The 26,993-nt window shown below is 43.2% G+C and overlaps 1 protein-coding gene across 1 annotated transcript; it reads right to left on the reverse strand.

Annotated features, from left to right (window-relative positions):
* Positions 1-284: 284 nt before the first annotated feature.
* LOC137084164 (E3 ubiquitin-protein ligase RNF14-like) lies at positions 285-26,418 on the reverse strand. The gene is made up of 7 exons (XM_067450158.1): positions 26,166-26,418; positions 21,172-21,332; positions 19,684-19,814; positions 19,050-19,553; positions 18,702-18,924; positions 9,727-9,899; positions 285-498 (listed from the first exon to the last, which is right to left on the reverse strand). The coding sequence occupies exons 2-7, from the start codon at positions 21,320-21,322 to the stop codon at positions 352-354; spliced, it is 1,329 nt and encodes a 442-aa protein (XP_067306259.1). The 5' UTR covers positions 21,323-21,332; positions 26,166-26,418; the 3' UTR covers positions 285-351.
* Positions 26,419-26,993: the final 575 nt, after the last annotated feature.

Below are 26,993 nucleotides of genomic sequence, written 5' to 3' on the forward strand. Positions count from 1 at the left end.
GACCATTAATTTTGTGACATTATAAGGGAAGCCGAGCTTCCCTTGCAGTCTTAAAGAAATCGCCACTGATATATATATATATATATATATATATATATATATATATATATATATATATATATATATATATATATATATATATATATATAGAGAGAGAGAGAGAGAGAGAGAGAGAGAGAGAGAGAGGTTTCTCTGATAAAAACATGAGCGCTCATGTATTAGATTCCGTATGTGAACATGGTACAATGTTCATTTGAGGGCACATATACACTGGGACTTGAAAATTGCATTAAAAACACATTGCATTAGTTATTTGTCATATTTTTTTATTAAACATATCGGCGAAAGCCACTATTCGTCTGTGTCAACCTTGTTGAAGCACGGAGAGCTAGTGTCAGTGTAGTGCCTGTAGGGATTCCATTCGAGAACTTCAAAGCAGATCCAGCAGAAACTCTTCTTACAGGAGGAGCAGGTCATCTTGTTACAGCCCGTTATTTTCTAAAATAAAATAATAAAAAAAAAAACATTTAGGAAAGTGTAGGATATTTGATGGAAGTTTCCATATTTCAAGCAGTTTTGTTAGATGTTTTGAACTATTTTTTGTAAACTCTTTTCTAATCCTCTTTTCTAATCCTTTGCCCTGACACATCAGCCATTATTGTTTACACCTGTGTGCCATTTTGCCTCAGTCTATATAAACCATGTTCACTCTGCCATTCACCGCAAAGTCTTGTAAAGTGTAATCATTACCATTCTGAGCGTTCTGTCATGGTTTCATGTCTCTTGGTTTTCGATCACCTGCCTGTTTCTGGACTGCTCTTTTGCCTACGTTCCCTGCCTTGTTGTGTTGTGTTTGTTTGTTTGTTTGTTTGTTGGGACTGTCTACATGGATTGTGATCTTGCCTGAACTCTAGACTTCGATTGTGGACTGTTGATTAGATAAAATTGCATTTGGATCCCCACTCTGTTGACTCATCGTTACAGAAGACTTCGCCACACATGGATCCAGTAATTCAACTCATCCGTCTGAAGCAAGGTAATAGACCACTAGAGGACCACACCCGGGATTTCCTGGACCTTGCTTATTTAACAGACTTCCCTGATTTTGCCCTTATTGACTTTTTTTGTTATGGACTCAATGATCATTACAAGTCCAGACTCACCTCAAGGTCCTCGAGGATCACTGGCTGAGTTCCTGGATTATGCACTATTACTAAGTGGTGCCTCCTACACTGTTGGGGAGGTAGAGGATGAGGTTTCCCCTAAATATTTTTTGGGAGGGGGCACCGTGCATCAAGCTCCGACGGCCACGGAGCTTGGCCCCTCACAGTGTTCACCAGGTCCAGTGTTGATTATTGCTAGTCCTGTGTTTCCTGCACCCTCTAGTCATGTGGTTGCTGAACCGGAACCTGCGCACAAGAGGGCTGCCATGCCAATGTGTCCGGACAAGGTGGTCGGCATGCCGGAGTCTCCAGCGGCTATGGAAACCATACCCCGGATCCCGAACCCAGAGAACATTACCGAGGTTGCTGCCATCCTGAATCAGCCGCCCAGGCCTCTTGCTCTGCCCTCGCCGCCCAGGCCCCTTGCTCTGCCCTCGCCGCCCAGGCTCCTTTCTCTGCCCCCGCTGCCCAGGCTCCTTTCTCTGGCCTCGCCGCCCAGCCTCCTTTCCTAAGGAACAGGCTCCAGAGAGGACTCCGCTCCCGATCACAGGTCCAGAGGCGACTCTGTGGGCTCCTGAGCTTCCGGCGCTCCTGTGGTCCACTGAACGGCCCGCACCTCCATGGCTTCTAAAACGCCCTGGTCCGCCCACGCCCCACGGCCCAGGTCCGCCCATGCCCCATGGCCCAGGTCGGCCTACACACCCAGGCCCATCTATGTCAAGCCAGGTCCCAGGTCCTGTTCCGCTCCATGGGCCTGCCCTCCATCCCACCCCCAGGCCGGCCTCCGCTCCACCACCACTCCTTAGGAGGGGGGCTCTGTCACAAATAAGGCCTCTGGGGCTCCCTCTGAACGCCACCAGAGGGCTCCCTACCTCAATATCCACTGGCTCAGCAGAGGGGGGAGGGGCCCAAGGAGCCTGTTGACCCATCGGGGAAGCCCTCACAGTAACCCTCAGGTCTTCACCAAAGGCATCAGCCAAAGTAGCAGCCCTCTGCTTAGCAGCTGGAGGGCCACTAGATCGGGGGATGCGCAATGGGACTCCGCCTCGTTTGATCTAGTTGAGCCTAGCCCGTAACACTGCAATGGTGATGTTCCAGCAGTGGGAACATGAGTCATCCACGAACGCCGCCTCAGCGTGCTGAACGCCCAGACATGTGAGACAGTGATCATGACCGTCAACTGGGGACAAAAAACGATGCCATTCAGAAACACACGGTTTGGAAGACATCTTGAGAAAGACGCAGGGTCAAACTGTGTAGCTTTTTGAGAAGGAAAATTAGCTTTTTAAGTAGTGCTGAAGCGATGATGAAAGTTGGCCGCAGCTCGACACAGTCCAGTAGAGCAAACCTGTGTGAGCACTCAATATATGGGAGATGCCCAGCGAGCTGACAGTAACCGGGGAAACACTCGGTGAACCAACAATAATATCAGGAAAACACTCAGTGAACCAACAATAGGAAGCTCTTTTAGTGCGGCCACCCGCTGAAGTCTGCCTTCACACTAGCACTGGAGAACATAGAACACTCTTCACAGAAAACAGAGGCTTCGAACAGCAACCGTTCGGCTCTGAGGATGAAAGCGAGGATGCGGTATTCCATTACCATATATTTAAAACCCGTGCTGCAGGGCGGTGCGTGAACCAACGCATACCAACGTTATTGGCTCGTTTTTATATACCTGAAGCAGATTGGTCTCTGAAAATGATCCCCAATTCGTAAGGGAACCCAGAGTTTCCTAGCCTAGAAATCTAGACGCACCCTAGCGGCAGCAAATTTAATTTGCCCGCAAGTGTGGTCTAGCAACTCTCAATTCCTATCTGAGCTGTATTCCTCAGAATCTGGACGGCCCAATCACATCGTGTAGGGCAGGCTATAGAGTCGGCGGGCGGGGCCATAATGACGACGGCCGAGTTGTGTTTGCGTGCTTCTAGTAACACAGAAACTGGCGAATGGCGGTCTTTCGAATCAGCTCTGCCCGCGCCTCCGGAAGACTTGGAGTTAAGCTTTCCTCTGAGAAAAGAACAAAGAGCGGCACTGAAGTCATTCTTAAAAAGGGAAGATGTGTTCGGAGTTTAGCCGAACGGATACGGCAAATGTTTAATCAGTCAGCGAGCTCCCCTTCACCGCCGTTGCTCCGGTTGGTGTAGCGCTATCCTATCGCGTGCAGAGGGAGTTTGAAAGACAACCGTTTATCCCGCCCCTCGGATTGAGCCCTGTCTATGGTGAGTTTCCAGACCAAACATCTTGATGTGGGTCTGGCTTGTCAGGCTAAGAGTTTCCCGCATTTCAGGGTTAACATATTCAGAGTTTCACTAATTTCTGGAATGGGCCCCAGCTGTATCTATTTACAATGTGTGAGCAATGTAGCCAATCACCGACATAGTTGTAGATCTCAACACAATGGCCAATCAGAGTCTCACTGCTCAGTTATTCTGTGCTGAAATTTGTAGGCTTGTGAAACCTCACATTAACAAACAAAATGTAAAAGTGCTTCTTCAATGGTAACATAACTTTTTACTATCGCAATAAACTGACAAAGCAACAGGGTTTTAGTGATTGTAAAGGGAGCAGTGTTTTTAAACCATTCAAGCATAACAAGACAAAGAAAGAATGCCCTGTCTTTGAATTTTCTGTGTCACACACTGTAATGTCCATTCAGGATGAATTAATCTGTGTTTGTTTGGTAATGCCTTGCTGCATGTTTAGTATGCAGCTGTTTTGGTCTGAAATAGTTAGTTCCGGTTGTCTGAAAGTAAAGTGAGTTGCGTGCATCAACCTCTTGTCCAGCGTCTTTTTTTATATACAACACAAGATGGACAGAAAGAGGTGTGGCAGGATCATGAGTACAGACAGTGCACCAGTGCAATCGAGTTCTCTTTCGCGCTTGAACAAACAATAATTTTGAATAGTAATTGTGCTAAAATGTCATTTATGTCGAGTATCTTCATAAGAGCAGTCTTAAATGAGTTAAATAAAATCTTAAATTAACTTTGTTGTCCAAAAATAGGAAACGTTTGACAAGGTCAGAATTATATCAAATATATAAAATATGCTGTCTTTATGTGTTTTCTACATTAATTTGGAGATTAAAAGTGGGGTAAGTGTTATTTCATAAATGCTTTGTAAAAGTGTCTCGGGCCAGGGACCTAAACTAACTGATAGCCAATCAGCAGCAAGGGGCGTGTCTAGTAATGACAGGGAGAAGAGTGTTCAGTGCACCTCATTATTCAAAAGAGACAAGGCAGATATTAGCCAAGCAATGATAGAAAGAGAGATTGCAAATAGACAGTTTCCATATGTGTTTATGGAACAAAAGAAGGCTTACGATCAGGCAAGAAGTATCTGTGTCTGTATCTTGTCTCTCTTTTTTTATTGTGTTCTTTTGTTTGTGTGTGACAATTGTGTTTATTTAAACGCAGAACTGTCTCTTTAAGACCACAAAAAATGAGAGACTTTTCAGACACGCACACTCAAACTTCGCCTCAGCGCCAGGCGCAAGTCAAACGAGTGCGGAAAAGTACAGAATGAGCTTCAGCAGAACAACAGTGAACAGTGAACAGTTACAGGTGGGTTGCAAGACCTTTTTAAGTGAGTCTTTGTGTGCATTCGATACCTAAACAATACCAAAAGAAACAATAACAAATGCAATTCTCTGTTCCCTTTATCGAGGGAACTCGCACTGCGTCATCGAGTGACGACACTCTGGGTGACGGCTCTGAAGTATGAATGAAATCAGCCACCAATCCGGTTGGTGCTACGTCATGACGTAGTAGGTGACGGCGTACGCAGAAGCTATAAGAAGGCGCCGTCTCATACAACAGGCAGTCTTTGCTCTTCAGCGAGGTGCTCTGTGTGATATTGTTTGTCTATTTATTGTTGTCTGTCACCAATATCAGTAGATAAGCCATGGCAAGCGAGCACTTTAGACGGTGTGTGCACCCGTGCCCGCGTTTCATCACGGGCTCGGACACACACCAGCTGTGTGTGCAGTGTCTTGGGGCGCAGCACGCTCAGGCGGCGCTTGAGGGTGCCGCCTGCAGCGAGTGTGAGAGGCTGCCGCTCCGGGAGCTGCGCTCACAGCTGGCCGTGCTCACCGAGAGCGGCCAGGCTCGCGAGCCCCGTGGATCCGGTCCCGCGTCTGTTGAGGCAGCGCGGTGGCGTAGATCCTGGGGCTCACAACTGGATCTCGTGACGGGAGGCGGGCATGCTGAGGCATCTTCCCACTCCTCGTCCGAGGATTCAGAAGCTCTTCCGCCTCGTGAGGAAGCCCGCGCTGCGGCATCTTCCCACGAGGTCGATAACCCAGTGCTGATGCTGTCTGATTCCGAGGTATCAGACCAGTTCAGCCTGGAGGCAGGCGAAGTGCAGGTGAATTCACCTCTAAACTCCCCCGCTCAAGAAGAGCTAGTGGATGTGTTGACACGCGCTGTGGCCAAACTTAACATCGACTGGCCACAGGAAGAAGTGGAAGTTCAGCCTGTGAGCAGGCTGGACGGACGCTTCTTCAAGAAGCGTGCTCAACCGCCACGCAGGGGCTTGCCGTTTTTCCCAGATCATGGGGAAAACCTTACTCGGTGCGCTTATCGAACCCCCAGTTCTTGATTTTGGGTGTGTCGTGGGCGCGTCTGAGGCTGGCTATGGGGCGCTGCCTCGCGTTAGCGAGCTATCTGTCTCCCGAAGCAGCAGCGTCCCTGAAAGCCCCTGTTCTGCCCATCAAGCTATGCAGGGACACGTCGTCCCTGGTGGGCAAGGCATGTCGAGCGGCTGGGCGAGCTGGTAGTTGCCTGCACACCATGGCGGTACTGCAGGCCTACCAAGCTGAGCTTCTCAAAGAGCTCGATGAGGGAGAGGGTCCGTCTCCGGACGATATTACTGAGCTGCGAAAAGCAACCGACTTGTCTCTCCGCGTCACCAAAGAGACAGCCCATGCCATCGGCCGCTCTATGGCTGGCTTGGTGTGCGTGGAGAGACACCTCTGGTTGAATCTATCGGGGATGAAGGAGAAGGAGAAATCCTTCCTCCTAGATTTCCCGGTAGCCCATGCGGGTCTCTTCGGCGGCGCAGTTAATAGCGTCGTCGAGAGATTCCAGGAGGTGAGGAAGCAGTCGGCGGCTTTTCGGCAGTATCTCCCTCGCCGCCCGGGGCCTCCTGTAGCCATCAGGGAGGCCTCGGGTGGCCAGTCCCGGCCGTCCACCAGCGCCGCCCATCGGCAGGCGCAGAAAGAAAGCGTTGCTTCCCGCGCCCCTCCTGAGGGAGCTTGGCGAAGGAGGCGGCGGTCCCAGAAGCCTTCTAAGCCTAAGGGCGATTTAAGGGATGTCCTTCAGGCGAAGAAGGCTTCTGGCAAGCGGTCCTAGCTGCGGCGGGACCGCTCAGAGCTGGCCCTCCCGGGGGCGGACGACCGAGGTCATTCCGAACCCGCAGCTCTGGGGAAATCGATGCTGTGCTTCCTCCGTTAACAACATTTGAGCCTCATCGATTTCCCGTGTACGTACGCCGCTCCAGCCCCCTCGAAATCGACCTGCGACGGGGCAGCGAATGCGTGCGCACACCGAAAATCAGGGGGTCAGGCAGGGGGTTCGGTGGCTACCAGAGACCAGCCTTGAGAGGCTGGTTCCCCTAGTAGAATATATCGGCGCATGGTCATGCCTCGCGAATATATCTGCTTGGGTCCTGAGTACAGTGGGAAGGGGGTAGAGACTGCAGTTCAGAACTCCACCACCGAGGCTCAACGGTGTGGTCTGGACCGTGGTCCCCCTGGCCCAGAGGCAGGTTATGGAACAGGAAGTGCGCTCTATGCTGTTCAAGGAGGCAATAGAACGAGTTCCTCCACCAGACAGGGAGTCAGGGCTTTACAGCTGCTACTTCATAGTTCCCAAGAAGGGTGGGGGCTTGCGTCCAATATTAGATCTGAGATACTTGAACCTGACTCTGAGGAGATTCAGGTTCAAGATGCTCACAAGATGCTCTTCCTTTCGGTCTAGCTCTTTCCCCTCGCACCTTTACCAAGTTCATGGATGCAGCTCTGGCCCCGATGAGGCTACAGGGCATCCGTGTACTCAATTACATCGACGACTGGCTCAGTCGCGCGAGATGGCGATTCGGCATCGAGATGTCGTTTAATCCCATCTCAGGTTCTTGGGGCTGAGACTGAACACGAGCAAAAGCGTGTTAGTACCCGCCCAGAGGACTACGTTCCTTGGAGTGGTATGGGATTCGACCACGATGCGGGCGGGCGTGTCTCCCGCGCGGGTCGAGACCATACTGGCGGAGGTCTCAGGTATGAAGCTAGGCCACAGCCGCACTGTGAAGCAGTTTTAGAGACTGCTAGGCCTCATGGCAGCAGCGTCCAACGTGATTCCGTTCAGCCTGTTATACATGAGGCCCCTCCAGTGGTGGCTGGGGACCAGGGGGTTCTCCTTGAGGGGAAAACCTTTCCGTATGATCAGGATAACGCGCAAATGCCTTTGTTCCCTCGTCATATGGAAAAATCCCAGGTTCCTGTCCCAAGGGCCAGTGTTAGGAGCGTCATGTTGCAGGAAGATCCTTTCAACAGACGCCTCCCTCACGGGCTGGGGCCTGGTCATGGAAGGCCGGTTTACGAGAGGTCTGTGGGGGCCCCAGCATTCCTCCTGGCAAATCAATTGCCTAGAAATGTTGGCGGTTTACAAAGCTCTGAGGAGCTTTCTCCCGGACCTCCACGGCCACCATGTCCTGATACGGTCCGACAACATGTCAGTAGTATCGTATATGAATCACCAGGGGGGTCTGAGGTCACGCCCACTGTGCATGGGTGGACCCAGTTAACTGTGCCGTGGCTTCAGTGCTGGAGTTCCTCCAAGACCGTTTCTCCGCCGGTCTGACCCCATCCACACTGAAGGTGTATGTGGCTGCCATAGGGGCTTTCCACTCGCCTTTAGATGTGGGTCCGCTGGGTTGCACCACTTGGTTGTACGGTTTCTCCGTGGGGCTAGGAGGTTGAGGCCTGCGGTTCATCCCAGAGACCCGGCCTGGGATCTGGCAGTGGTTCTTGAAGGGCTGGTCAAAGCCCCCTTCGAGCCATTGGAGTCAGCTGAGGCGAGAAACCTGACCCTTAAGGTAGCTTTTCTCCTCGCTATCACTTCTCTGAGGAGAGTGGGGGACCTCCAGGCCTTGGCTGTCACGCCAACCTGCTTGGAGTTTGCCCCAGGCGGGGTGAAAGCTATTTTACACCCCAGACCGGGCTACGTGCCCAAGGTTCCATCTACGGGGATGAGGTCAGTGTTTCTTCAAGCATTTAATCCTCCGCCTCACGCGACGGCAGAGGAAGCTAGGCTGCACCTGCTCTGCCCTGTTAGGGCGCTAAGAATTTATATGGAGAGGTCAGCCCAATGGAGGAAGTCGGACCAGCTTTTGGTGTGCTTTGGCCCCCCCAAGAAAGGGTTGCCTGCGGCGAAACAGACTATCAGTAACTGGATCGTCCAGGCTATAGCCACGGCTTATCGGGTGCGCAATTTGCCTTCCCCCATAGCTGTGAGGGCTCACTCTACGAGGGGCTTGGCCTCCTTGGTGGCCCTCCTTTCGGGAGCTTCACTTATTGAGATTTGTGAAGCAGCAGGGAGGGCTAATCCTCACACCCTTATCAGGTTTTATAAGCTGGACCTCCCAACCACACCGGGTGCTAGGGTGCTCGCGTCCTGAGTGTGCCTGAGATGTCAGCTTCACACCAGGATGGACGTGTTTCGGTGTGGCCTAGTGGGTATTCGTACCCCAGAGTGTCGTCACTCGACGACACAGTGCGAGTTCCCTCGATAAAGGGAACGTCTCGGGTTACGTATGTAACCCTTGTTCCCTGAGAGGGAACAAGACACTGCGTCTCATCGCCACACCTTCACGTAGAGCGCTCGCTTCATCGCAAAGGCTGTCTGTTGTATGAGACGGCGCCTTCTTATAGCTTCCGCGTATGCCGTCACCTACTACGTCATGACGTAGCACCAACCAGATTGGTGGCTGATTTCATTCATACTTCAGAGCCGTCACGCTGGGGGCGTTCCCCAGAGTGTCGTCACTCGACGACGCAGTGTCTCGTTCCCTCTCAGGGAACAAGGGTTACATACGTAACCCGAGACGTTTTTTCGATACCACTTTCATTTTGAACATGTGTAAAAGCTGGTGACACTTCTGTCAGATGCTGAGAGAAGCGGGTTGTCCCGATTCAGTATGTGGTCAGATGAGATGTTATCAGTCTATATGTCAGAAAAAAAGAAATGTCCTTTTCTCAGTGTCCACCGTTTTACTGTGCTCGCGGTGCACAATGTTTAATACCATGCGCAAATGCCTGTATAGGTCTATATCACATCAAATAGAACAGAAAAGAAACTACAAGCATGCAAAGTCGTAGAACAGTCAGCTATTTAATCATGAAATAACCAAAAATGTGTTATTAAAAATTGTATCGAACATGTATATCTGTGTATTTGACTAACAAATTAATGAAGTTAAGGATCAAATCTGATCATAAACGTATTCCTTTATGGACCACAAAAGTAAAATGTCTGTTTGCTGTCATGAGGTAGTATTTTCTGACCTGTATGTTAGCGCCACAGGAAGGGCACTGTTTAGAGTTTTCCTGCACCCAGTCTTCACTTAAAGAGTCCTCCATTGCTCTTTGAATTAGCTCCTTTTCATAATTCATTTTAAGTAATTCCTTCTCATCTATACTGGCAGCGAGGTACTCATCCCTTATCCTGCGAAGCTCACCTGTTAAAGAAATGCAGACCTCCTTTAAGCTCATTTCAAGACTGGACTAGAGCAATGCTTTTTTGGAAACAACATTTTGAGTTGTCTGCTATTTCCCCCCATTTATTTATGTAATTCTTTATTTCCATAGGCCTAACTGTTCTGGCAAACTGTTGCATACAATAAATCTCTCAAGCTGATTAAAAGACATGACTATGAGCACTTGCAAAAGTATAAAATGGGTTGCTTTTAGTTAAAAGGATGTCATGCACGATAATTTAGATTTATTTTTCACATTTACTTTGCAATATTTATAAAATGTTAGAATAGTAAAAATGAAAAACTAGTGTGCCTAAATGTGTGCAATTTATGTTGCCTACAGTAGGTAAGGAATACAAAAAGCCCCCACATGGAGTGGATGAATACAATAGAAAGATTACAAGAAATTTAGCCTATCGAGAGAGGTTTTATTGGAATACATTTTTTCCTGTTAAAGTTAGATTCACAGAGCTGCAACAGGCAAACAGTAAACACTGTCTTGCGCTCTTTAGCGGCAGCATTTACATTTTTAAAAGAGAAATGAAGAGCAGCCTAAAAATGCACAAATGTCATTATAGCCTATTGTAAATAATTAATTAATGAAATTTAGAGGACCCCCCTCCCCAAGTCTATTTTTTACTTCCTATGGGGGGTCAAGGATCACCCCAGCCCTCCCCTCAGTTCGAGCACTGACACAAACCTTCAGTAACTAAATGTATTATCCAATGTCTTTGCTGCTGAACTTTGATGATACAATTCAACCATGCTAATAAGCAAAACAAACACTTTATAGAGTGCATCCGGAAAGTATTTACAGCACTTAACTTTATTTTTCCACATTTTGTTGTTACTGCCTTATTGCAAAATGTATTAAATGAATTAATGTTTTCCTCAATTCTACAAACAATACCCAATAATGTCAACATTTTGTTTGAACAAAGGTTTGCTTGAAATCTTTGCAAATTTATAAAAATAAAAATAAAAAAAGAGTACAAAATTATACCTTTTAAGGTACAAGTGGCCGTCACTGGGGTGGTACCCTTAAGGGTAAAATTTTGTACCTCCAAGTCAGGTTTAGGCAAGATTGGTCCTAGAGAGCTGATTAAAACATGTCTGTCTAGTCTTGTTGAGCACATGTGGTGTTTTGTTATTTTCTAGCCATGTGCTTTGGTTTGTCATGTTTTGGTTGCGTCATGTCTATTGTTCTGATCCTGCCCCATTCTTGTTATCTCATTAATTGGCCCTACGTGTTCTCCCTCATTTCTTGCCTGATTTGTCATCCTTTATTATTTTATTGTATCTTCAGTTCTGTGCTGTTTCGTCATCATTGGTATGTCTTATGTCCTGTTTCCTGCAGTGTTCATGTTCCTGCTCCTTGTGTTCAGTTTATTTCTAGTTTGGTTTCCCCCCTCGTGTGTTTTGTTTTGTGGTTGTGTTATTTTTATTATTTTTGTTAATAAAATATTATTTTCCTGCATGTTGAGACCTCACTCCATTTCTACATCCCGATTCCCATGACAGAACGAACCAGCCATTAGAGGACTCAGCAAATTATGGATGCTCCTCTTTCTCCAACTTTCCCCATGAAACCCTTCAACCATCTACAAGTCATGAGATTTGTAAACTCCCATTACATTCGTCAGCAGTGAGCTAACGAGAGGGAGTTCGCTTGGGTCTTTCTCGTTGAGGTGGATCATTTGTTCCTGAGTGAGATAGAGAGCAAGGATGTTTTCAACCTGTGTCTGGACATGCCCCTCAGTCTGGAGAAGGCATCTCGGAGAGGATGGAGAGTTTAGGGTTGTGGGAGTTTGTCGACCATCTTGAACCCAGCCCTCCGATGACCATGAGGAATGGGAGACTGGGATCAAAGTTTTTGTCAGTACAAGCTGTCCATGCTGGGAGGATTGTGGCCGGAATGGCCATCACGTCTAGGCTTTCTACCCATGTCCAGAGCCCACTGACGTCCCATGTCTCCATCCAGGTCCCAGTTCCGGTGGTCCCGAGTTCAGGTAGGGCTCCTTCCGGGGAGGTCTCAAGTCCGGGGAGGTCCCAAATCCAGGGAGGGCTCCGTCCGGAAGTCCCGAGTCTGGGGAAATTGTACCTTTTAAGGTACAAGTGGCCATCACTGGGATCGTACCCTTAAGGGTAAATTGTTGTACCTCTAAGTCAGGGGTAGGCAAGATCGGTACGACACTGATTTCCTGCAGAGTTTAGCCCCAACCCTACTAAACCACCACAGTATGAAACTCATGTCTCCCAGCATGCATTGTAGCATTAATTATGTCACCATTGTTGAGATTCATATGCTGATTCTTGATATCTGCATGCGTCTAAACTTTTTTCCCCTTTAGAATGTATTTAAAAATCAGAATTTAGAATGTCAAGAAAGTATTGTTGGTGAATATTATTTATTAACATGTTTAGTCAGTGATGATTTTGGTCAAACATTTTTCTTCATGATAATTTTTGTTTATGGCTTCTTTTGATTTTGCTTCTTTTGATTTTGTTAACACTGTAACACAAACCACAAACTTAACATAAAAAGTCAAGAGTCAAAACAACTAAAGGATAATGGTGTCCAAACATTTAAAAAAAAAAAAACATGAACATCTAAACCTCTGTTAATTCTCAATAAGAGCTTCTATAGAGTCTTTCAGGGTTGGAGCCAAACTCTGCAGGACAGCGACTCACTAGTACACTACTGAACTTGCCTATCCCTGCTCTAAGTAGAGGAAAACAATGCTATAATTGTTCCCCAAGGAACAAAATTGTACCTCCACTGTACCTGAGAGTGTGTACATAAGTATTCACTGGCTTTCCTCGATACTTTGTTGAAGCACCTTTGGCACCAATTACAGCTTTTGTCAAGTCTTTTTGAGTATGATGTTAAAGCTTAGCACACCTATTTTTGAGCTGTTTCTTCCATTCTTCTTTGCAGGACCTCTCAAGCTCCATCAGGTTGGCTGGGGATCGTCGGTGCACAGCCATTTTCTGATCTTTCCAGGGATGTTCAATCTGGTTCAAGTTTGGGCTCTGACTGGGCCACTCAAGACCTTCACAGAGTTGTCCCATAACTCATTTGTAACTCATTTGTTATCTTGGCTGTGTGCTTAGGATCGTTGTCCTGTTGGAAGATGAACCATGTGAGGTCCAAAGCACTCTGGAGCTGGTTTTCATCAAGGATGTCTTTGTACATTGCTGCATTCATCTTTCCCTCAATCCTGACTAGTCTCCCAGTTTCTGCCACTGCAAAACATCCCCACAGCCTGATGCTGCCACCACCATGCTTCACTGTAGGGATGGTATTGGCCAGTTGATGAGAGGTGCCTGGTTTCCTCCAGACATGATGCTTGCCCTTAGGCCAAAGAGTTCAATTGTTGTTTCATCAGACCAGAACATTTAGTTTCTCATGGTCTGGGAGTCTCTAGGAGGAGTCCTGCTTATTCCAAACTTCTTTTATTCACGGATGATGGAGGCCACTGTGCTCATTGGGACCTTCAATGCTGCAAATTTTTTTCTGTACCCTTCCCCCAGATCTGTGCCTAGATACAGTTCTATCTCGGAGGTCTACATACAATTCCTTGGACTTAATGCTTTGTGCTCTGACATGCACTGTTAACTGTGACACCTTACATAGACATGTACCTTTCCAAATCATGTCCAAGCAACTGAATTTACCACAGGTGGACTCCAGTCAAGTTGTAGAAACATCTGGATGATCAGTGGAAACAGGATGCATTTGCGATCGATTTTGAATGGCATGGCAAAGGCTGTGAATACATGTACAAACATTTCAAACAAAATGATTTAATGTTGCCATTATGGTGTATTGTTTGTTGAATGAGGAAAAATTTAAATCCCTTTTAGAATAAGGCTGTAACATAACAAAATGTAGAAAAAGTAAAGCACTGTGAACACTTTCCAGATGCACTGTATGAACTTCACATTTGTTTTCAATTTTAGTTTTTATTGCTGAAGTAACAGTTGAAAGGTTTAGCTACTGTACAGATATCAATTTCATCAGCCTGAGGCTCATTTAGTTCACTTTTGGTGTGAAAGATATATTTTAAAAACAAACAAGCAAGCCCAACCCTGGTGAGAAAAGTAATGCAAAAGTATGTAATGCATTACTTTCCATAAAAATAAATAAGACATTGACTTACTCTTTTTATGCACTGAAAAAATAAAACCCTTGGATCAACTTAAAAAAATTGAAGTAATCGATCACACGAAATATTTTACATTGACTCAAGTAAATAATTTAATTTAGTTTAATTTGAAAAGTTTAAATCCATGCAACCACTTTTTAAAGGTTGATCAAACTAATTATTTTAGATTGGAACAAACTAATTATTTTAAATTGGATCAAACTAACAAATCATTATTTTATGTTGGGATAAACTAATTATTTAAATTAAAACAAAGTAATATTTATAGGCCAAAGTAAATTAATTATTTTAGGTTGTCTCAAATTAAGATGTCATTATTTAAAATGTATAATCAAAACAAAAAAAAAGCTTTTAAAACATTTTGATCAATGACTATCATAACACTTTCCTTTAGAACACATTTATATTTATTGTTCAATGAAGATGTTCACATGTATGAAGAACAGTCTCCTTCACACAAAAATACAAATTTGTTACAAATAATCAAATCACCACTTGATGACATCACATTAGTAGTAATATTAAATTAGGAATGTTTGTCCTGACAACACAGTTCACCATAAAACATCCTAAAATACAATTAAAATATTAAGATACAAATGTATTTCATGTCCATAAATGTATATGATGATGAACAGTCTCTTTCAGCTGAACACCAGAGACAAATCCTGGATCTGCTCCTCAGACAGTGAACAGTGAACACTGCATCAGTTTCTGATACAGAGCTGTAAGCTCTACATTTAAAGGGTTAGTTTACCCAAAAATAAAAATTCTGTCATTAATCACTTATCCTCATGTTGTTCGACACTCGTGAGACCTCTGTTCATCTTCGGAACACAATTGAAGATATTTTAGTTGAAATCCGATGGCTCAGACAGGCCTTTAATGACACCAATGTCATTTCTCTCTCTTAAGACCCATAAAGAGTTCTGATTGGGCCAGCGCTTCCCGTGTTGTGATTGGACAGCAGCTTAGCGCACTTTGCCCGGAAAGGTCCCGCCTCTTACCATAACGGGGCGATGCAAGCGCTGAATGCGCGCTCTTCTCCACGTAGGAGAGCAACGAGACCACGCCCCCTATTTTGTGTGTTCTTGTGGGTGGAGCGTTAGTCAACAAACGGTTCTAGTGACGTCATTACAGCAGGAAGTGCAGCAGTGTAGTCCAAACCGGCTGTTCGCTGTAGGCTTTGAAAGGGAACTTCTGTTAAATAAAATATCTCGCTTGGCATTGAACTTTGAGCTTTATAATTTTACAGGTATTATTTATGCTCTAACAGCAACATTTCACACTAACTAAAGTTTGAAAGATAGAATTGCGAAGAACGGGACCTTTAATGACAGAATATTCGTTTTTGGGCGAACTAAACCTTTAAATATAACCTATTTGTATGCAATATAGCAAGCAGGTTCCGGACCTCTGATCCTTCAATGACAATTTTAATGTCTTTTGGTGGATGAAGAGGATCCTCTTTCCCAGTGATAAAGATCGCCATGGTTGTTTGCTCCAGTTCTTCAATCTCATTTTCCTGCATAAAAAACAAAGAGAAAATAAGTACATTATAGTTTCAGAACTCTCCCATTTTCAGCTCTTACACACTCTAAACTGAACTTGAATAGGCGCGTGACGAGTGAGAGCAAAGCGAGGCCGGTAAGTAATTGGATGATCAGTGCCAACTGCACGTCACACTGGTCTCAGAGCTTTCACAGAGGAGTGAAGGGAGAATAAAAGGAGGAGCGACGACAGTGAAGGAAGAGAGAGGACCAGGCATGGATTTTACATAGCATATAGGTGTTAAGTCATTTCCAAATGGATTCCTTTGGACACACTTATTTTGACAGTGTTCCAGGGAAGACAAGGAAAAAAAAGATTGTTTTGGTACGTCTGGACATGGTCTAAGTGTTCACAGCTCAAAATTCAGCAACAAAGATTTCTTATAAATCGTGTTAAAATCTCATCTTGTGAGCTGAGTTTCTCATCACACCCCTATTTATTAAAAGTGGCTAGGAAAACCTAGACTATGACCATGTTAGTCTGTAGGTGTTATTTGTGTGAGCAAGTGAGAGAGATGCCCTTACCTGGTATTCTTTGAAAAGGTGCGCAAAAGGTTTGCCGAGGTAGATCAGAGATTTGAGGATGCATTCTCTTCTGATGGTGATGTCTGCAGTCTGAGTAAGAACAATAACTATGAATTAAAATTAAACAATTACAAAAAAAAAAAAAACACTATTCAGCCATGGATCCCACTGATTATCAAATTCATAGATACCTCATCTAAAACCTGCAATGTCCTGGTGGACTCCTCCCTTGCTCCTGATGACCTCCAACAGTTTGGTGGAGTGCTTGTCCAACTGCACCAAGAACTTGTAATCCAACTTGTCACCAAAGGAACTGTTGTAATTCGCATGAACTTAAATTGATCTTAAAAGTAGAGCATACAGAAATAAGTTTAGAAGATGGTGAACACAAAACAGAATCCCCAGCACAACCGTACTAAATTACAACAACAACAACTCATTAGTGAATCAACAGTTAGGTCTAAAAATGTGGAATGCCAGGGTATGGCAAATGCCATACGTAAACGAGTAGTCGTGTGCCCAGTCTATTCTCTGCTATATGCCGACCTAAAACATTCACTTTCATAAAATCATCATCAAAGCAGTCCATATGTGACATCAGTTAGTTAATTCGAATCTCGAAGCATCGAAAATACATTTTGGTCCAAGTATCACAAAAACTATGACTTTCAATCTACGACGTGTTCCTCAAAAAAAGATTAAAATGGTTCATGAATCAGTGAATTAATCAATGATTCGGATCGCCAATGTCACGTGATTTCAGCAGTTCGGATCGCGTGTCGAACTCCCAAACTGCTGAAATCACGTGACATTGGCGATCCGAATCATTGATCAATTCACTGATTCACGAACCGTTTTAATCTTTTTTTAGGAACACTAAAGAGAAGACAATGCTGAATAAAGTCTTTTTGATATTTTTGGACCAAAATGTATTTTCGATGCTTCAAGAGAATCTAATCAACCAACTGATGTCACATATGGACTACTCTGATTATGTTTTTATTAGCTTTCTGGAAATGGACAGTAAAGTGGGCATTGACTGCATATGCTCTGGGACTAAAATATAAAATATCTTAAACTGTGTGTGAAGATGGAGGTCTTAAAAGTAAGGAACGACATTAGGGTGAGGAGTTAATGACATTAATTTCATTTTTGGGTGAACTAACCCTTTAAGAGCTGGAATAGAGTGTGGCCCCTTTAAGAGCTGCGAGTTTCACTATTGAACTGCCGGTATTTTGTGTGTGTGTGTGTGTGTGTGGAACTGTGCCGCGATTCACGCAAACTGTGAGAAACACAGACTCGGGAGCACTCTTTTTCAGAAAAGTAACCTGCTTATTCGTTTTAGCTGATTGTAATGTATTTAGTTCAATACTGTAAGCAGTGATGGTGTTAATGATTTACCTCAGATATATGAGCAAGCGCTTCAGAGCGCTCGGACTGCAGAGAATGTGCTCAGCGAAAAAACACACTTTTCTTTTGAACTGGAGTCTAATAAAAGTCAAGCAGAAAATATTGTAGCTTATATAGGCTATAACTGCACTTGTTTCGAGAAATGTTATTGTTAACTCTTTCCCTTGACACGGTCAATGCCCCCACAAAATGAATTTAGATAGTTTGCATGCATTTAGGTTATTACTCACCCGCCCAATGAGGGGCTAAAATAACCGAACGTTATAGTTTGAATGAAGATTACGAACATTTTGAGTGCTATCTTAAAAGTTAATTTACACGCTATCAAGCGTTAGCGCTGAAATTACGGCCAGACTCAAGTCCCGTCAGATATAGCCTACTTGAGGTAAAAACGTTAACGGTAGACAAAGTTTCTCTTACCTTATCAATGTTCCTCGTAGTTCTGTCTCGGAGCCTGGCTGGATGGGTCTGACGTCCGTTGAAATGTAACGTTATCGTCACGGCCACCCCTCAAGTTCGTGCTGTGTTCTTCTCAGACAGTTCTCAGACTTTTTTTTTTTTTTTTTTTTGAACCACAGAGAGCGGGATCTGCAAGTCAACAATGCGCATGTGCAAATCCTGCTTAATCTAAAAAAAATGCTCTGATCAAATTAATAAATTCAGTTTAATGTCCCGCTGCCCATTTAGATTCTATCAATGTAAAAAAATGGATTGAACCATAAATCTAAGCTAAAATGTTTACTTGACATGAAAAAATTAAAAAAATTAAGCTATTTCAATGAGAAAATACACATTAAACGAACAACACTAAAGTTATACTTTTTTCAGTGTGGAGTAACACAATATTATAATGCATTACTTTTAAAAGTAACTTTCCCCAACACTGCCTCTTTAAATTCCTCTTCTTTCTTGTCTGTATTTCACATCTGTGTAATTTTTTGCCTATATCTTCCTAATAAATCTGCTATTGTGTACTATGAATATTGTTGGCTCTGTGACAAATTGATTCCTCTATTGTTGCTTTGGATAAAAGTGTCTGCTAAATGCATAAATTTAAGTCGCTATACATTTAACTGACTGACCTAATTGTACTTGTGTTTATGAACATTGCTATTCCACTGTGATCTTACTTTCTTTGCAGAGAGATAGGCCATGGTATGTTCGCTTGCAGAGGGTGCAGAAGACGAACTGGCATGAGGGGCAGATGCCCATGTTGGCATCAGGCTCGATCATCACAGCCATGCAGCAACTCATGCGTGGACAATAAACAACATCTGGCATTAGGTTCAGACTCGACTGCAGAAGGAGGCGATCATAGCGGGCAAATTCATCTTCACCCACGAGAAGCTTCACCTACAGTATAATGGCAGTATAGTAGCAATAGTTTGTCTTAACCCACTGTTCAAACCGTTAAAATGCTTAATAGTCAAAACCTATATATAACTTATACTCAGACACAAACACCCAAGAAAAAATACCTGTGCAGGAGAGGCCATGGACATACACTCAGGCTCAGGGCAGGTAAGGGACTGGACTTGGCCATCTCTAATCTGGACCTGAAAGTATTCCTTCACGCAGGCCTTGCAGAAGACATGCTGACACTCCTTGAAGACCAAAGAGTTGGAACCCAGATTCTCAGAGAAGCAGATTCCACAGCAAAAAACCTTGCCATCAAACACCTTCTGTTTCTGAGCTTCATTAAAATCCAGCAGCTGGGTAAGTATATCTGTGTGAGGGTCAAATTCTTGAACCGCTCTTTGGTCCAACTCTTGCACTTTACTCTTTTCTACAGCAGTGTCCACTGCTTGGTTCTGACCAGATTCATATTGAGGCTGCCCACCAATGGTTTGGATCTTGAGTGGAGATTGGATGTTCAGAAATTCAAGAGTTTCTTCCTTTAGAAACTGGATCCAGGTAAAAAGAACCACATTGCTCCTGTTCTCTTCCCATAGTTCGTCCAGTCTCTTGCAAAGTGCGGTGATCTTTTAGACATTAAATAACTTATTAATTGAACGGAGTTCATATTAATCATGATTCAAATATCATGCCCAAAAATAAAAGAACAAATAATTCTATAAATAATACACTAGCTCAAATGCTAAAAATACAAACCTGGACTCTTGAAAGCCATTTGGAGCTTAGAGTAAAGACTGGAGCTGATGATGAAGGGTAGTCTGTAGGTAGTTCAAAACTCAGAACCAAGGGGGGTAGAAAGGACATTGCACACTCTATGCATGCCTCCCCTATGAAAAATATGCACAACACATAAAGACTATGGAGAACAGATGCATTAGAGCTCCAAAGTTAATTGAATAAATTAAAGGTGTCATAAACTGGCTTATAAAAAAAAAATTATACTGTTGTCTGAGGTCAGCTAATGACGTTTGTGTGGTTTTTACATTCAAAAACATCATAACTAATAAGTAATAGGCTATTTTCTACACTGGTTTTGAGGCTCTCTCCTGAACGCTGGGTTTTAATGGGTGTGCCACACTGGAGACTTGGAAGTAAACGCCCTTCAAATGTCACTTCAAGAGCCTTGAAGTGACATTTCCTTGAAGTGAGCCTTCATTACCCCCCTTGGTTCTGAGAGAGAATAGCAGAACAAGAAAGGAATATTATGAGATTCAGATATGTGTCTGAGTCCAGCGTGCTAAAGGTATCATCTGTTAGACACGTACACATAAGCAAAACGATCTATAACAATGCAATACTATTACATATAAAAAACACGTTTTACTAACATAAGTGTGTTGCACCCATAGACTGTAAAAAAATATGGACGTAGTGTCCGTGACGTCACCTATAGGATTCCGATAAGCCGTTCTGAAGCTTAAAGTAGGGCGAGCTGGGCGTTGCCATCTTGTGAGCGGGTCATCGCGTGTCACTCCCGGATAACAGAAAATGGGCAAAAAGGCGGGATGTGCGCGGAGCTTATGTGACACAATGACTATAGACGGAGGATAAATGGCTATCCACTTGTAGCAACGCCCTTAATTATGCAGAACTTTAAGGCTTTATATAACATAAACGAATGAGTTATAAAAAAATTCACCCCCTTCACAGTTGTCATGAAGATCAAAATTAGCCTTATAGGCCAAAACCACAATTTGTACCAGGCTGTAAACATGTTTTTTTCTGCTGTAAATTTGAGAATTTTAACATGGGGCTCAGTGAGATTCTACTCCCTTCTGGAGCCTGTCCCTAGTGGCCAGTTAAGGAATTACAGTTTACATTACTTCCGTATTGGCTTCAAGAGAGATCGCGGGAGGTTGCCGCTTGGTTGCACCATTCCTCCTGTCGGATCCAATTTATCCTGCTGGCTAGCGCAATCTGAACGGCTCCATGAGTCAGTGGGCGGGGCTACTGAATTAGATGTGCTTATTATTCTGTAGAGGCGGTGTTTCGTCATTCGATGACGTTAAAATACGAACACAATGGCTTCCTTGGCCTGGTGTCTATAAAAGCTTTTCTTTGACTAACAAGTACGTTTTCAGCTCTGAAACTTACAGTATATTCTTATATCACCATGACCTTTTAAAACCTTTTAAAAATTAGTACGTTTTTATTTTTTTAACCAAATCTTGTATAAAATCTTACCCTTGACTAGCAGTCTGAAGTTGGGAGGAAGCTCAAGGCACAGATGGATCTTGCCACTCTGTTTTGATTCTGTCCTGTGAAACTCCTCTTCATCATATATGCTCGCTAGAGCCAGCAGTTCATCTGTTTGTGCTTCCTGGTTGGCTGACATTTGAACATTCCTGAGATCAATATAAAAACAAGTATAGTACAACTTCTTCAATGGATTTATAGACTGCTATCTGCCAAACTGATGCATGCCAGTGCAAAAACAGGGACTGAATGTATAACAAGTTGTTTTAGAGCTAGCATAAAACATTGCATTTAACTTCTGTATGCATGTCTGTATGTCACTCTGAAGGGGTTTATTCTGCGATAACAACCAGCTGGATGTATATTATCCCGCTTATTACCCGGCTACTTGTCTCATGTAAATTAGACACAAAATATTTTCTTGAGTTTAAATATTTTATTAGCTCTTGCGCAAAGCTTCCGTGAAAAAAAACAGTTCCAAACTGCTTTAAGCCTTTATCTATTGCTGAAGATTTTTTTAAAGGGGGGGTGAAATGCTGTTTCATGCATACTGATCTTTTTACACTGTTAAAGACTTGGATTCCCATACTAAACATGGACAAAGTTTCAAAAGTTAAGGTGGACGTTTGATGGGAGTATTTCTTTGTCAAAAATACTACTTCCGGGTTAGTCATAAGTTTCGGCAAGTTTTTTGCGATCATGTGTCCCCTTGACGTTAATGGGGGCGGAATTTCCTTGTATGGGCCTTACGGACAATTCTACCGGAAGAGCGTGAGAGAGAGAGAGGGAGAGAGCGAAAGCAACAGCCTACGCCCATCAAAGCGCTGGCTCGTAGGCTGCTGCACAGGTGATGTGCACATAACAATGACATCAAAAAAGTGCGTTTTTGGTTGCCAGACCAAGACAGTCCTGCACAGATTCCCCAAAAACCCTGCGTTAAGGCAACAGTGGATGTAATTTGCTTTTCCAGATCAGCAACTGAGTTGCGCGAATGTTTATATCTGTTCGCTGCATTTCGGTGCCGACTGTTTCATAAACAAGGCCCAGCTCGACGCCGGATTTTCCAATCGCCTAATGCTGAAGGATGGAGCAGTCCCAACGATAAAGGTCCCAACGTTAGAACCGCAGGCGGTGAGTAAGACTGCTTCAAATGTCTGTGTTTTTGCCTATGCTCATCAAGTAGCCCAAACATGATCACGTATAGTTAATTGATCAATGGAGCATGCGATGTGTAGTGCGTGTACATTTGTTTAGCTGGCCACTATATGTGTAACTTTATGTTTGTGTATTGTAAAAGCACTCCAAACAACAATACACAAAGAGTGGGGAAATATGTTGAACTAAATAAGCACGCTTCTTCATTCAAATGCGCTACTATTCCGTGTCTTTCTATGTAAACACTAACTTAACCTGCCGTGCAAAACCAGTCCGCTTAATAACGTTACAATTGTCTACACAAACCACGCGTAAACACACACACACACACACGTGCACAACTGCACTTCCCACATGTACACCTTCAAAGACAAAAATACGACGATATAATTCAAGTATAAATATGTAAATAACACAAGCCGCTAAGCATATTATATAGTTAGTGTATAACTTGTACCACATAGAGACGTCCTGCTCTAGTCGTTTTTGCTGCTGCTCCTGTTCAACTGCAGCCTCTGGGTCTGATTCCGGATCATAGATGTATGGCTGTATCTGATTAAAAGCCATATTTTTATTTTGAATAAAGTTTTTTTCCCGCTGTTAGGGATGACACAGCTTTACGACGCACTCGACTCAACACAATAGCAGCAGCGCGCACACGTCACTATTTAGCTCCGCTCACACAATACGCCCCCACCCGCTCGGCTTTTTTCGGAAAGACTCGGAACAGCGCATCTTTCTTATATAATTATAAAAAAAATTAAGACTTTTCGGAGATATGCAGGATGCAATGCTACTCTATAGGTACTCAAGATTGACATGACACTGACTGAAACTGAGTGTTTCACCCCCCCTTTAACATACATTTTGAAATTAATTCTGAAAGGGTTAGTTCACCCAAAAAATGAAAATTAGCCCATGATTTACTCACCCTCAAGTCCTCATATGTGTATATGACATTCTTCTTTTAGACGAATACAATGGAGCAACTAGATTCTATTTACACTCAGTTAAATCAACATATTTTTTTAGATGATATTTACACTAAGTGCAAATAGCTTTAGATTCTATTTACTAAGTGAAAATTGTGATATGTTCTATTTACACCATATAAAGTTTCAGTCCTTTGCTATATAAATAGTAATTATATGCAGTTTATACTTTAATTTGACAGATACATATTTGCACCTCAGTATTCTTGTACATTAACAGGATGCAATAATGAGAGAATGTAAATTGTTATTTTCATTTAAATTATTAAATAAATGCAGCTTTAAAGGGACAATAAAAGCCCTCCCTACACCTACCCCTATCCAATAAATGCTTTTATCATAATTAAACATTTCGTTAGGCACGTTATTTCCACCTTTAGAACATTTTCTTCTCCACATTCTCTTTCCGATGTGATTTGTGATGAGAGAGAAGAGCAAGCTCTGTAAAAGGCAGATTCAAACCTGTGTTGATCGCGACAAAACAATGATCTATTAGCCATACGCTTTACTGATTGCACCACTGAGTTTGTTGAATTATTCAAAAAAAAAAAAAAAAATTGTAATCTTGTTTGGCACAGCCAGGCATTGTTAGGTGGAGCTAGTGCGAATAGCTCTTGCCATCAAGGCACACTATTTGCAATTTTTTTGCAGTCTGAATAGACACTCCGTATTGTTTTTAAAAATTCCTGGCTAACATTCATCCAAGTAGTAGTTACAGCAGTTTTTAAAGTCCATAAAAAATGCAGCTGTCCGTCAAATAACTCCAATGGGTTAATAGAGGCCTTCTGGTTCTAATCGTTGCGTTTGTGTAATAAAAATATCCATATTTAAAACTTTTTAAAGTAAACCCTTAAAGTCTTCCATTGTAACCCATGGTGGTTAAGTGTTTTACAGCCACAAGATGGCAGACAGTCAACGCTAGCTTTAAGCAGAAGTACCGGTCAAGAGAAGTCGTAGTACCCGGATGAGCGCTGTGTTATTCCTTTTGGTGGTTGTTATCTGGAAATAACATAACACTGGAATGCCCGATTGACCAATCAGAATATATATATATATTAGGGCAGGGAATTTAAAGGGGGGGGGGGGGGGGGGGGGGGGGGGTGAAATGCTGTTTCATGCATTCTGAGCTTTTTACACTGTTAAAGACTTGGATTCCCATCCTAAACATAGACAAAGTTTCAAAAACTAATGTTGGACGTTTGATGGAGTATTTCTGTGTTAAAAATACTCCTTCCGGTTTCTCACAAGTTTCGCAGAGTTTTTTTTTCGAGTATGGCTCGACTTGACGTTAATAGAGCGGAAGGTTATTGTATGGGCAGTATGGGCTCTTCTCCCGGTAGGGTGCGCGCGCGCGCGTGACTAGAGCGAGAGAGGAAATGCACGCCCATAAACACTCTTTCAAGCCGCAGATCCAGTCGTCCGTGAACACTTATGTCGGTTATAGTCCGCGCCGCGCTCCACTTCATTCCTCCACTTTGACATCAAGCAACTTCAACGCTTCAGCACAGCATTCCGGGAAGGCAGCGCTGCATTTGAACCGATTTGAACGCAGAAATGACGGGAAGCTTCACAACAATTGGAATACTACTCTATAGGTACTCAAGATTAACATGAGATTGACTGAAACTGAGTGTTTCACCCCCCCACCCCTTTAACGCATTAATTAATTAATCAATACGCAAAAAATAAATAACATAATTTTAACCACAATTATTTTTGCACCAGGGAAAGTTTTTCAATGAATGAGTTTCGACGGACCGATTATATTGGAACACCAACTAGCGTTCACGAGTCACGACAACAACAAACCAGTGTGAACATGAACGAAGAAGCTGATGAGACCACTTTGCTTGGCCCCGTGGATGGGAAATTTTGTTTAAAAAAACGAAAGGATGGCAGCGTCGACAACAGCATGGTTGTGTGCAAGCTATACAACAAGGAATTTGCGTATCACCGCAGCACATCGAGCCTCAAATATCACAAATACGCTATTGCTACACTTAATGGCAAACATTGCACTGGTCTGCTGGACTGAAATAAATAAACAATATTTTGTTAATTAAGCTTATGTATTCAGTCATTATTCAATGGTATACTAAAAATCCATGTGAAAAATTACTTCTCACTGTTCTTAGGTCAAATATTTATATGCAATTAAAATGCGATTAATTAATTCGTTTTTTTTTTTAATCGAGTCCCGGCCCTATAATTATATATATATATATATATATATATATATATGTGTGTGTGTGTGTGATTATATTTACAGTTAATTCAGAAATTTACCATGGTGAACATATTTAGAGAGTTTGTGAACCCTGCAAGTGTTCAGTCATTAAATGTAAAATTATAATACTAGCAGTTAGTCATACAGTATAGCTTACAATATGACCCATAATCTGCCCCACATAAATTTATAATCAGGAGCCGCTTATATGTTAACACAATTCAGTTTGTAGCATGACAACGTTTTAACGCAGAGGGAAACATTTTCAGATGGTCCCTTAATATCACGCGCATCCTTATATTCACTTGTTTAATATCACGCTAAAGCCTATAGCAGACGGCTTTGTGTATTTTTTTTTTTTTTTTTAACCATAGCCTGGTAAGAGATGTTGCCCAATATAATACTAGAATTCCCTAAAATCTAGCACATTGTAAGGGGCAAACTCAACTTTAGGCTATAGCCTAACTAGAGAAAATAAATGACACGTAATAACACGTCTAATTACGTCAGCAACTGCTTTAACGATTAGTCAGTTCACTCTCTTTATTCTGAATGATCGGCCAAGAAAATGAATAGCTTCTAAAGTGCTTAGTATTGTTATTTCTTACCTCTTTCTTTTTCTTCTTCTTAGTTTCTGGCAAACCGGCACATCGTGTGTTCCGCCCACAGTCTATTCCGCCACTACTGGGTGTGATTCCCTGGTCGATGCAGAGCTTTGCTTGGTCTTAAAGCCTTCGATTTACACATATTTCTCTCTCTGTGTCTGTGATTACGCAAAACTTCACAATAAATGAAGCTAAAGATAACATGCCCCATACAGAGTGCGCACTTTGCACGGGTGAAGTCATGAAAGTATGATGAGAACGCAATAAAAAGCACTGGAGAACAATATTCATCTCAGTGTGTGTTTGTGCAAGGGCTCTCTCTCTCTCTCTCTCTCTCTCTCTCTCTCTCTCTCTCTCTCTCTCTCTCTCTCTCTCTCTCACACACACACACACACACACACACACACACACACACACACACACACACACACACACACACACACACACACACACACACACACACACACACACACACTTTATGACCAGGTCAACAAGCATACAATAGAAAACGTTAGTGTTGTTACTGTAAAATGTAAAGAAAAACAAGCAAGCAGATGTATTATCCATTTATTAGATTTTCTTCTTCTTCTAGTTAACCTGAAAAGATCACAAAGGAAAGAGTTGTCTGTAATCCAGTCTGAGGACCCCCAGGGGGCTGCAAGGGACTATATAAATGAGAAAATAAATTATAAATTAGTTATAAATAAATACATAAATAAATAAATGTGATTAAACTTCTGCCAGATCTGACGTAGGGATGAACTTTTTTGGTCTTCAAATTTTTGGCTGCCATTCACTGCCATTATAAAGCTTGCACGAGCCAGGACATTT

The sequence above is a fragment of the Pseudorasbora parva genome, chromosome 8, assembly GCF_024679245.1.
Source record: "Pseudorasbora parva isolate DD20220531a chromosome 8, ASM2467924v1, whole genome shotgun sequence".
Classification (NCBI taxonomy): Eukaryota; Metazoa; Chordata; class Actinopteri; order Cypriniformes; family Gobionidae; genus Pseudorasbora; species Pseudorasbora parva.